Source organism: Syngnathus acus, chromosome 5 (assembly GCF_901709675.1).
Source record: "Syngnathus acus chromosome 5, fSynAcu1.2, whole genome shotgun sequence".
In the NCBI taxonomy this organism is placed as follows: domain Eukaryota; kingdom Metazoa; phylum Chordata; class Actinopteri; order Syngnathiformes; family Syngnathidae; genus Syngnathus; species Syngnathus acus.
The window spans coordinates 9899036-9910726 of NC_051091.1; the positions used below are offsets into that span (position 1 = coordinate 9899036).

An 11691-nucleotide genomic window follows, 5' to 3' on the forward strand; every position below is an offset into this window, starting at 1 on the left:
GTTGTCTATTTTCCACCATTTACAATTCATCAGACTGTCAAATTACCTTGCAGGGTAACTAACTGCGCTGTCATGATACACCTGTGAGGCCCCTTACTGCGAGGAAGCATGGTGTCGCCCATTAAGCCGCCGCTGCAATCCATAAAGTGCGTTAGAATGATTAATATTGTTGTCATTATCAAAACGTGGCAGGTGACTTTTTTTTGCATGTTTTTCTCATGGAGAAAACAGGGAGGGTATGTCATACAAGTTCCAGGAATAGATGTATTTCAAATCTAAACTACGAGTTTTATTAAGTATAATTAATAGGCAAGTTGTATTTAATAAATATTGTTGTATAAAATATTCGTTTCATATACTATATTTGATACTGCATTTATATTGGATGCTGTTCCGTAATTGGCCAGCCGGGGGCAGTGTTGACACTTTGGACAGCATTTTCTCCACTTTACACTTGTAACTGGGGGTTCACTAATACACACAATAATAAGCATATTGTCAAATACTTTACTGACAGAGTCAGATTAAACTAAATTCACAAGTTATAAAATTTGGTGGGAAATAAATGAAAATAAAAAAAAGTACCCATTGAAAATCTTTGCATTCATATTTGTGCTAATGCAACACAGTGACAGAAGACAAACACAATGCATAGACAAGGAAGATTTATTCCATTTCCTGCTTTCGGTGGGTGGGTACAAATTGTATTCTCCTACATTTTGTTCCATGATGCATTGCATCCATACATTTGTAGCTCAAAACAGCTTTACAAAAAAAGGATATACAATATATACTTATATATATTTATATTTACAGTGCTTCTTTTTTTATGTATTTTGGACGTCTTTGGATGGATAAAACAAGCATAAACAACATGTATTGATATTGTATATCAAAGTGGTCCAAAGATGGCTATTTGACATTGAATGAAGCCCTTCACACATGTTTTGCATATTTTCCACAAGTTGTAGAAATACAGAGTGATTGCTTTCTTTTTTTTTACTGCACAATATGGTTAACCTGTTTGAAGTATGGGTCAACATACAAAAACATGATTCAATACGGCCTAATTTGATGATCGCGTGACTCAAAGAAAGATTTATTTCACCATCCCCAAGTTGTTGTCTTCCTCTTTTCTGTCTGAGGATCACATCCATCTTTCTTTTTCTCAGTCACACACTAAAAAAGATGTATGTGCACTCAGGCATTTTGAGTTCATGAGTATGGCTTTGGAACCGCAGTCCATGTGATTTTTTCCCTTTTATCCTTTTTTTCCCTTAAACTCATTTGTTTTGTAGTTGGCACTTTTGTCCAACCAAGATATGTTTTTTTTTTTTCAGCGTTACACATGACAGGGGACTTTGAGATGAATAAGACATGGACAAAAGTAAGGAGACACATATTCATATGGTAATGATTCATCTTTCCTCATCTCCTTTGAGCATTTATCGCAACACAAAAGAGATCAAGATGTTACATCCTCCAACTTCACAATTAGAGTTCTTGCAAAAGCCTGAGAAAATCTCATAATGTCTTCCATTTCCACTTCTTGTGTGATGTGTCCCAATACGTTTGTCCATTTAGTATTTAACACATGAATAGACCTTAAAAAAAAAAAACGTCAAACAAAACGTCCACTGTGCTGTGTTTTTGTACTTTGTCAACATTACTTTTGGTGTTACTCACTTCACATTATATAGCTCAAAAGAATTACAGAAGTACATCATTGTCAATACAACAGAGTAGTAATAATAATAATCATCATATTCATTATCATTGTCATGTGTGTATACTAATTGATCATCATTTATGTAAACATATTTAATTAACCAGGTCATGCAAACAGTAGACCGACTTCCACTAGAGGTTGCACAGCACAGAGCAGGCGAAGCGCCCACACTGAGACCCCGGGTAGTAATGAGCAAAATGTTTTTTATTTTATCATTTATTTTATATATGATGAGACTTTTTTTTCTTTTTAATTTCCTCCAGGGTGTGCTTGGCCTTATAGTATAGAAAATGGATGCATTGGTGTTTTGGGGCTTTTCCACCTGGGCTGTTTGGCCCATTCCAAAAAATCATGAAAGATAATCTCATGAGGGGGATCTCAGTGTGAGCCTTTAATAACAGAACACCCATAAAACGAACCCAAAAAATAGAATCTTCATTATTTCCACCTTCCCCCAATATCATGCATACACTTTCAGGTCAGCACGGCTTGTCACCAACCCAGTCTGAGCCAGAGCAAAGAGAGAGACTTCCTTTCAATCGTTTAACTTCAAAGGTGTGATTCGGTTCACGCTGCAGGCAAGTACGACCTAGCTTTTTTGTTCCTTTATGACAGTCTTGACTTATTGACCTTTTGAACTCACATGTCCAACTATTTAATCTTTCAATATATTTTGCAGTCAGTAGCAAAATTCATAAGTGATCCATGCATTCAGTCATTAGCTCCCCCTTGTGGAGACATAAAAGAAAACGTGGATTCAGGGATGGGAATGAAAGAAGCCAAAACAAGCAGATGACCTTTCGGTAAACTGGGTAGATGTGACAACTAAGCAAACAAAGTCTGTCATAAGGGTACCATCTCAGGTCTTTTGATCACTAATCTGCATTCTGAGCCAGACTGGGTGGGCAGCAGCTCTCTGTGCACTCCACAGGGTCTCAATATTATCATTTAGCAAAAGAAAAAAATCAATAAAAGACAGTGAGGTTGCGGTCAGATGCGACTGGCCGGCCTGCAGCAGTATGTGCAGCTCCTCAGGCTGTCTCGGTCAGTGCTGCCCTCTGCGCTTCCACGGCGGTCATCGCTGTAGTGCGACACTAGATGTGACGAGATGGCATATACATGCTTATTCATTCCAGTAATTCTAAATGACCACAGTAGGTGGCAGTATTGCACTTCCTATTGCCTTGCCAAAGGGCAGTGGTAGGCTAAAAGCAATGATTGAAATTTACAACTTCATTTGTTTTTGTTCCTTTCACTCATATTAATTTGTGATTTCCTTTGCTGCACTGCATCCTGTGTGTGTATTAGAATTGTTTTGTCCAATCAGATTTAAATATGTTGCCATGGCAATCTAATCTGTCCAGGACCTTCAGAGTCACTCGAACTGTCTGATCACATTTCAAAGTCAACACAGAATGCATAATAACATCAACAATCATCTACTAACCTCTGATTGGTCAGTCAGAGCACGCCAGGTTTGCCATGAAATTCTTGTTTTATTGAGACATGCAAGTTAACTTGTGATTTTTTTTATGCCGAATCATGCACATGGCACGGTTTTGTGCTTTTCTTGCGTTTATAAAAAAATATATCTTTAATATATGTGTTTTTATTTATATGGGGGTGTAATGTAAAATTAGAACAACTGGAAGCCAATCGGGCTCACAGAACAGAGTGTGTTTGACTATGGAGGTGACGCTTTACTTATTCATCCATTGAGGACAATTGAGCAGGGTAAACAGAATAAAGTCCATAATTAAAAAATAGATTACCACGTTAATGACCCTTGATCCGTCGCATCCCATCAGCTTTGAATTATTGAGTTGTTTCGGGTTTAGAGTGACAATATTGCGAGCTGACAGCTCGTAACTGCGCGTTCATTAATTTGCTGTTTTACTGCAGTAAGCAATGGCTTTTCTGTCACATTTAATGGAGCGATCCGTAATTACAAATAGGCAAGTAAGGCTTTCTTATTTGGTGGTGCTCGAAGACGAGTTTATCTTGCCATTTTCACCATCGTAAACCACGTGTCGAGGTGTATGCGTTGCAAAACCATGATAAATGTTTCGAGCGCTTGTGCAAACTCACAACTCTCGTTCTCTCCATTCCCCAATTCATCTTCTTCTTCCTCCTCGGGCAGCAGGAGTCCGTGGCAGGGACTGGTGGGAGTTATCTGACTGGGCCCCTCCACGCTGGTGCCCAGCTGCAACCTGCGCATGTGGCGGACCACTGCCGTGGCGTTGAACGCTTGCTGCGTTGGACGAAGAAAGTAGGTAAGTAAGGAGGAGCAAACACTGATCGTGTTGTCCTTCTAGCAAATCACCAACCTTCCACTTGCTTTTGGCAAAGTTCTTCTTAATTTGAGCACTGACGGATTCATGGATGTTCTTGTCCAGAGCGGTGTCTCCACAGATCCTGGGTAAGTGACACATTGTTTTTAATCTGTTGTCCAGTCAGGATTGTGTAAATATGCAAATGAGCTACCCTGACAATAAATAGCAAATCAGTTCATGAGAAATGGTTCTTACCATGGGTGCTGAAGGGCCTGTTCACATGTGTATCTTTTCAAAGAATCTTTTTCCATCATGTGGCAGATGAAGTCTTTGGCTATGAAAGAAAGTTATGTTGATAATGACGTATTTTCTGATTCGTGTGATCTGGATGTTAATGCTAGGGATACCTGATTCGGAGATATCATCCCAGTATGGAGAGTCAAATTCATACTCCGCTTTCAGGATTTGTTCAAATAACTTGGCGTCATTCTCGTCGTAAAATGGAGGATACCCGCAAAGTCTGAGGGTATGTTTAGAAAAAAAAATACATTTGGTACAATAAAGGTGCTGCAACATTTCAGAATCAAATCGAATTGTTACATTTTGAAATTGTCACACTTACATCTATAAATCGTGCACATTTTTTAACCATTTCCACCCAATCCAGAATCAAACTGTTATGCTTATTCATGACATTTGCTTTTAATGTAGTCAGCTCACTATTTTGCCATATGTATTAGCATGCCATGTATTGTTTGGGCCGCTTTGTTTCGACAAATGATTTGAGATTTTATTCAAACTCACAGAATATAAGAAATGACTCCTATGGACCAGCAATCGACCGCTTTGCTGTACGGTTTCTGGGCCAGCACCTCAGGAGCTGATCAACACACGCAAAAGCACAGCATCGGTGAGGATAGCATACAAAGTCATCTTGACCTTGGCGTGCTGCCGGGTCACGTTAAACACGGTGGAGAGTACTTATAGATCGCTTACACTTGACTTAGTAGTGGATGAGAGAGCCTCTCACGAGGCAATGTGCACGAGAGGATGTCAGCTGAGCCAGCGAGTGCTGAGCAAACAAAAGTGAGGAGTGGCTCACCCGGGAAATAAATGCCTCACCCACATATCCGGGAGTCCCGCAGGCTGTGGACATAACGCTGCCCGCTCCTTCAATTTTGGACAGGCCAAAGTCACTGATCATGATCTTCGAGTCTTCGTCCATGCTGTAATATAACAAATTCTCCGGCTGCAAATATAGTTATTATTAGAGCAAATACGCAGATTGCAGACTGCCGGATTGATCTTTTTCCATCCTACCTTCAGGTCTCTGTGCACAATTCCCATATCGTGAAGATATTTGACCGCATCCAAAATCTGGTGGATGAGCTGGCTGGCATCTCTCTCAGTGTAGAAGCCCTTCTCCACAATCCTGTCAAACAGCTCGCCGCCTGACACACTGCGTGACAAAAGTGAAGCTGATTATAATTATAACTGAGTGACAGGCTGTGCTTGGTATTGATGCTGAAGGCAAAAATGACAAGCTGACAAGTTGGACGCAAATGGCTCCTAAATAGCCTTGAGGAATTCTACTTCACTGTAGCATGTCATCTGCAAACATCTGTTCAGAATTGATGTTCAAGAGAAATATGACAATTTGGTGCTGGTCTTGAGCCACTTTTGTTACACTTTTAACATGATGCTCAAGAACGTGGCTTGAGGAACTCTATTTCAGGTACCACGGATATATTTTTATGCCATCGAACCACTTGTGTTCAGTACCTTGAGATCACAAACCATCCTCAAGACTCACTTGTGTTAAACAAGCCAAGGAAGCCCCCTTAATTGCCACCTTTGTTTCTTAAGCTTCTAAATACAAGTGGTTTGAGAGTAGAGCTTTGAGGAACTCCTGTGTAAGGTTTAGACATCTCCAAACTATAATTTGTGTTCATTTGAATGAAAAATGACAAGTGTAGGTCCTCAAGTCCTTGAACCTATACATTGACATGTAGAATTTAACTTTACAAACAGTTGGTACTGACGATCACATAAAAATTTTAAAAAATGTGTTAAAACAAAAGTCTCAAGAACAGAGCCTTGAGGAACTCCCCTTGTCATTGTTATTTTCCTCAAACAAAATAATCTCATCATTAAACATTTAAATTTTCTGTCAAAGTGAGAATATCAAACTTTTCTGCTTGATTTTGAACACATTGACACATTTATCATATACTGAAAGTCTAATTAAAAAAAAATTTGCTGCTGCTGCTGCTGAGAGGTTTGAATATTTCATTTAGAACAGACAGGATGCTGCGTGTGCTGCATAACATAAGAGCAGAACATCATTTGACAAGAACGGGTTTGTAGAAAGTAATAAAACCTCACCAAAAAAATGAAACATCTGCCTTTTATCTTAAATTGCCCCCCCTCGCCAATTCTAATTCCACTTTATCAACTCTCAAATTGAAAAGAGAACTCACAGCTGCATGACGAGGTACAGATGAGACGTGCTTTCAAAGATGTCCTCCAACGAGACGATGTTAGCGTGCTTGATTCTGAAAATGTCGGGAGAGCGTAATTACTATGTAGAACATTCCGTCACCAGATGGCATTATTGTTGCGTTATGTCACTATTAGAATGCCTTGCGAGTGTAAAATAACGCAAGGACAGCGTTGAGCTGATGAATGTGCTACTCAGAGCAGATTTTAAAATGACGGCAAGTGTAAAAAAAAAAATACAGCGTGAAGCATCCAGCAGGGCATCGCATGTCAACATCTCACTTTAACACTATGACAGATGATGGAGGATATCGCAGGCTGAGCAACTGCTCTCTTTCCCAGATTGTTTTTCTTTCTCCTCGTAATGCTCTTTTATTGGCTTAATAGTGACTTCGAATTTCAGTCCATAGCAGCCACCTTCACTTCTTCTCCTCCCCTTTACGTCTCCTTCTCTTCAATACATTGCTGCAGGGAACTCCACACCATCTCCGCCTCTGTGTGCTGTTGCCCTGGCAACAGGGACACTAAAAATAGGTTTATCTTCTTTACTCCTGACATTTCCGGTGCACAATCCTACTGTTTCTACTGACACCATGCCTTCGGTGGCCCATCCACTTGACCTCCTGCGTATAATCTGCCTGAGGTTAAACTCTTCTACCGGACAACAGGAGGGATTTTTGGGGATGGTCAGCTCACCTGTGCAGTACTGCGATCTCATTCTCGATATTGTTCTCTTTGCCTTCCAGAGCTTTCTTGGGGATGCATTTGATAGCCACCAGCCTCTGTGTCCTCTTCTCCTCGGCGAGAAGCACCTCCGAGAAAGCTCCCCTGGGCAAAAAAAAAAGTAGTGGACATATGAAGGAAGATTAGAGAGAGATAAGTGATTACAGAGTTCATTCTGATCATATTGTATCGATTTCACGAACGCTTGACATTCGTTAGATTGGTATTAGATGATTTCACATGTCAAAGCAGAAAAATCTATATGTAATGTCAAGTTTACAGCAATATCAGGTCAAATATTATTTTTTTAAAAAGTTACAAAATAGCAGTACAAAATCTAAAGGCCTCTGCTCGGAGGGTAAAAAAAAGTGTCCGAAAAAACCTATAAATATGTTAATAAGAGATGGCTTAAGGTGGCCCTAAAAACATTTTGCTGCTGGATTCGACATATAATATGAAATCTATTTTTACTTGAAAATCAACTAAAAGTCACTGATCTGTAACCATTTTCAAAATATCCTATTTATGGCAGCAAGATGTACTTCTTACCAGAGTGACATGCTAGTTTACTTGAGCAAGATACCGTGAGCTGAATTAGATTAACTTTGTGGCAAGTAATGAGATGTTTCAACAAATAATCAGCACCCTTTGGTGATAAGCATCTGGATGTATTTTTTTATGTGGTGTGTGTGTTAGTGATTGGATGAATAATTCAAAGTGATTACATGACAGAGAAGAGAAAGGTTCAAAAGTTGAGGCCACAAAACATACATGCAGACACTTACAAGAACAGCAGCTGGTTTTAAAAAAACTGAAAAGAAAAAAGAGATGCTATCTTTAACCTGTTCAATAATAGATACCGCAAATGTAGCGTGGCTGTTTTCCAAACCAGACCAGACTGCATTATGCATTACAGTGAGGGGGAGACTGGCATGTATTTACACAGGAGCGTGGGGGGGAGCACAGGAGGAGGCCATAAACATTGTTAGAGACCGCAGGGATGCCGTGGGACGGAAAAGGGCGGCGAGTGACCATCGGGAGTACGAAGAAAAAAAATTCTCCTCGTATGTTGATCCCGGAATGAAAGGTCATGCGCACAAAACCCAATATTAGTCAGTGACTCTCGGAAATGGGAGCCTAGAGAGCATGTGCGCAGTCACACACTGCTATTGTTGCTGTGAGACACATGTAATTAAGCATCCACTAGCTCATTCCTCCTTGGAGACATTGCTCTCTGTGGGTTTGCTGCTGAGCACTACGTACTGAGATTTAACCAAGAGCCGACTGTTGAGCTTTTCCATGCATGGCTAAAGAGAAGCATAAATAATGTTGATCGTTTTGCTGTGTAAACTCGATCAATACAATCCTAAACTGCATTCTGCACCGTAAGGTTGTAGTCTGCTATAAGTATCCATGTGTGTATTGCTGCGTCCTGCTTTAGACTTAAAATGTTTACGCTAACTGTGTATTATTGCATTCTGCATTTATATTCTCAAGGTCATGTATTTATTTCAGTCCACTAAGGACACTATCAAAAGTGTTTCTTTTATAGTGAGAAATTCAGATTCTTTTACAATTGAATATACCGTATTTTCCGGACTATAAGGCGCACCTAAAAACCTAAAATTTTCTCGAAAGCCGACAGTGCGCCTTATAGTCCGGTGCGCCTTATATATGGACCAAATTCCTAAATTTAAACTGGCCCGAAGCATGAAATCAATCATAAGTGGCCCGCTGAAGACTATGAATCATGAATCAAAAAGACTATGGATCATTATTTTGTGATTATAACGTAATTTGTTGCGTCTGAAGTTGAAATAAAAAAGATAAAATGGAGAATGATTTGATTTGGATTAAAAATCTGACATGATGCATTAATGGTGCGCCTTATAGTCCAGTGCGCCTTATATAAGGATAAAGTTTTAAAATGGGCCATTCATTGAAGGTGCGCCTTATAGTCCGGTGCGCCTTATAGTCCGGAAAATACGGTAAATGAAAACACCAAGTTTCATAACTAACGAACTAACTAACTAACTGACTGACTGACTGACTACATATGTTACAATTAAAATTGACCAGCTAACTAACTGCTAACCAACCAACTAACTAACTAACTAACTAACTAACTAACTAACTAACTGACCACATATGTTACCAATTAAAATTGACCACCTAACTTACTGCTAATAGACTCGCTGCCATGACAACCAATGATGCTAACTGAAGTGACTGACTATCCCTTTTAAATAACCAACAGTTTATATAACAAACTGAGTGAGTCTCCTAAGTACAGTTTATTAATTGTATTGACTTGAGCACACTTTTTATTGATGGCTCACAGGGCTCCAAGCCAAAGTGAGACACGAGCGGTGTTGTCACACTTCTGATCGTGCATTATGTCTGTTGACTGCAGTGTGCTCGTGTGACGAAGAACACGAGCGTCTTTTCTGTCACATCCTCTTGAATGAGGACACTTCGTCCTGACACTCGACAAAGCCTCAAACTGTGAGGATTAGCCAGAATTGAATATTTCGACATAAATCAATTAACCTCGTGCGCTGGATTCCTGTAAGAGCTTCTCTGTAATCGTCTCTCCGAGCCTATAAGGAGCTTTTCATCTGCGACTTTATGCCAGGTCCATCATTGACAATTGACTACAAATACAATCTATATTATATAACTCAGAATAATATTTATGTAATTTACACAGCTCTAGTCACTTGTACAACACTAACCACTGGTCGAGTTTAAAGCTAGTGTCCCACTTTTCAGCCATTGCTATGACAGGGCCACTCCAACTTACGTCCCCAGCACTTCTTTGAAGTCATAATGCTCTTTAATGTCGGACGTCTTCTTCTTCCACCCATTGCCGTCCTCTCCTAGAGGCATCCTGTCGCACTGATGGGATTCGCCACACTCCAGCTGAGAGGAGACGAGACAAGCAGCACGCACAATTCATTTGTTAGCCCTCACCAAAACAAAACACATGCTGAAAAGCTGACTTTTTGTCACAAACTATGCAAAAGCATTAAGGCATAAGTTGGAATATGTTTTTATTTTTTACTTGAATAGTGCTGTGGCATACAATGTCCACAATTATATTTCAGAGATGCTGCTGCACAGTCTGCAAAAATAGATCCAGTACTTCCCTTAGCCTGATGTGATTAATGCTTAGTGCAGCTCATGTTTGACTCCACTGAATGACAATGAGACAACACCATTAATCTATTTTCGATCACGCTTGTCCTCATTACGGTCAAGTAAACTGGAGCCCAGCTTACTTTGGGTGAGAAAAGCGAGGTACACCCTGGACTGGTCTCCAGCCAATCGCTGGGCATATTTACTCAAACATTCACACCATGTGAAATTTTAAGATTTCATTTAACCAAACATACATATTTTTTTGGCAATGTGGGAAGAAGGTAGTGTATGCAAAGAACACAAGCAGGGGGAGAACATGCAAACTCTTCATAGGAGGACCTGAGCTGTGATTCAAGCCATTAACATGACAACTGGCCACCATCTTTGTGGAATTTTAAACATTACTAAAGACTCCAAATTCAGTTTGCTGTTGATGAGCAACAGCAAAGATTGCAGCGTTTTATCACAATTTGCATCCCTGAAAAAAATTCAATGTACGACCTTATCTGCTGACAGGCAGCCTGAATAACCGCTTGGAAGTAGGTCAAACAGGACCAGTTACAAAAAGGAGGCATCGAATAAGAAGCAAAACATTTTTTTTTAAAGAATAACATCACTTGCATGGTCAAGAGAGGAGTTGATGACACCAGTGGAAGCTTTTAAAGATATGTCAGTGCAAAATTTGTCGCTAATACACTCATAAATATGTTCTCAAAAAATGAATTTTAAACAGCGAGACATTTTTGGTCCAAATTAAAATTGTGCTTGCGAGCGTGCATGAAACCACTGTGGGTGTACTGCACCACTCAAGGATGTGACACGCAAAGCAAGACTGCATCGTTAGGTTCATTCACACGGGTGTCATGCACGGACACTTTATAATTTGCGCATTCATGAAAGCCATGGAAATCAATGCGTTGAAGGAATAAAACATACCTAAATGGCGATTTGTGCCCGGGGTTGTGCGCTCCTTGCCTTCAAGAGAGATGAGCTGCTGCTGCTGCTGCTGCTGTTGGCCGGGCTTGTGCGCAGCGCTGCCGCTCCGTTTGTGCTCCCCCTGACGTCAAAGATACGCACGTCCGTGGACGTAGTGCAGCAGCATGAAAACGATTTGGATGGAAAAGGGATATAATATAATGTCCATAAAAAAAAAAGAGCTATATTACACTTGCAAATGCAGTTTGTAAATTAAATTACGTAAGGAAACATTTCAAAAAGAAATCATGAATCATTTAATAAAGCTATTTTATGTTGCAAAAGTTTGTTTCTATTTGGTTTTTTTTTGGAACGCGATTTGTACATGGCTTGAAGGTGGTTGCAGTACTG

The 11691-nt window shown here is 39.9% G+C and overlaps 1 protein-coding gene across 1 annotated transcript; it reads right to left on the minus strand.

Moving 5' to 3' along the window:
- Window positions 1-648: 648 nt before the first annotated feature.
- Window positions 649-11419, minus strand: camk1a (calcium/calmodulin-dependent protein kinase Ia). The gene is made up of 12 exons (XM_037250840.1): window positions 11302-11419; window positions 10028-10146; window positions 7198-7329; window positions 6483-6557; window positions 5323-5461; window positions 5125-5251; window positions 4807-4882; window positions 4410-4522; window positions 4258-4336; window positions 4057-4144; window positions 3818-3980; window positions 649-2823 (listed from the first exon to the last, which is right to left on the minus strand). The coding sequence occupies exons 2-12, from the start codon at window positions 10111-10113 to the stop codon at window positions 2720-2722; spliced, it is 1182 nt and encodes a 393-aa protein (XP_037106735.1). The 5' UTR covers window positions 10114-10146; window positions 11302-11419; the 3' UTR covers window positions 649-2719.
- Window positions 11420-11691: the final 272 nt, after the last annotated feature.

Coding starts and splice junctions, on each gene's coding strand:
- camk1a (XM_037250840.1), bottom strand. CDS start 10,113: ATGCCTCTAGGAGAGGACGGCAATGGGTGGAAGAAGAAGACGTCCGAC. Junction 6,558..7,197: donor GAGATCGCAGTACTGCACAG/GTGAGCTGACCA, acceptor CGACATTTTCAG/AATCAAGCACGCTAACATCG. Junction 3,981..4,056: donor TTGCCAAAAGCAAGTGGAAG/GTTGGTGATTTG, acceptor CGTCCAACGCAG/CAAGCGTTCAACGCCACGGC.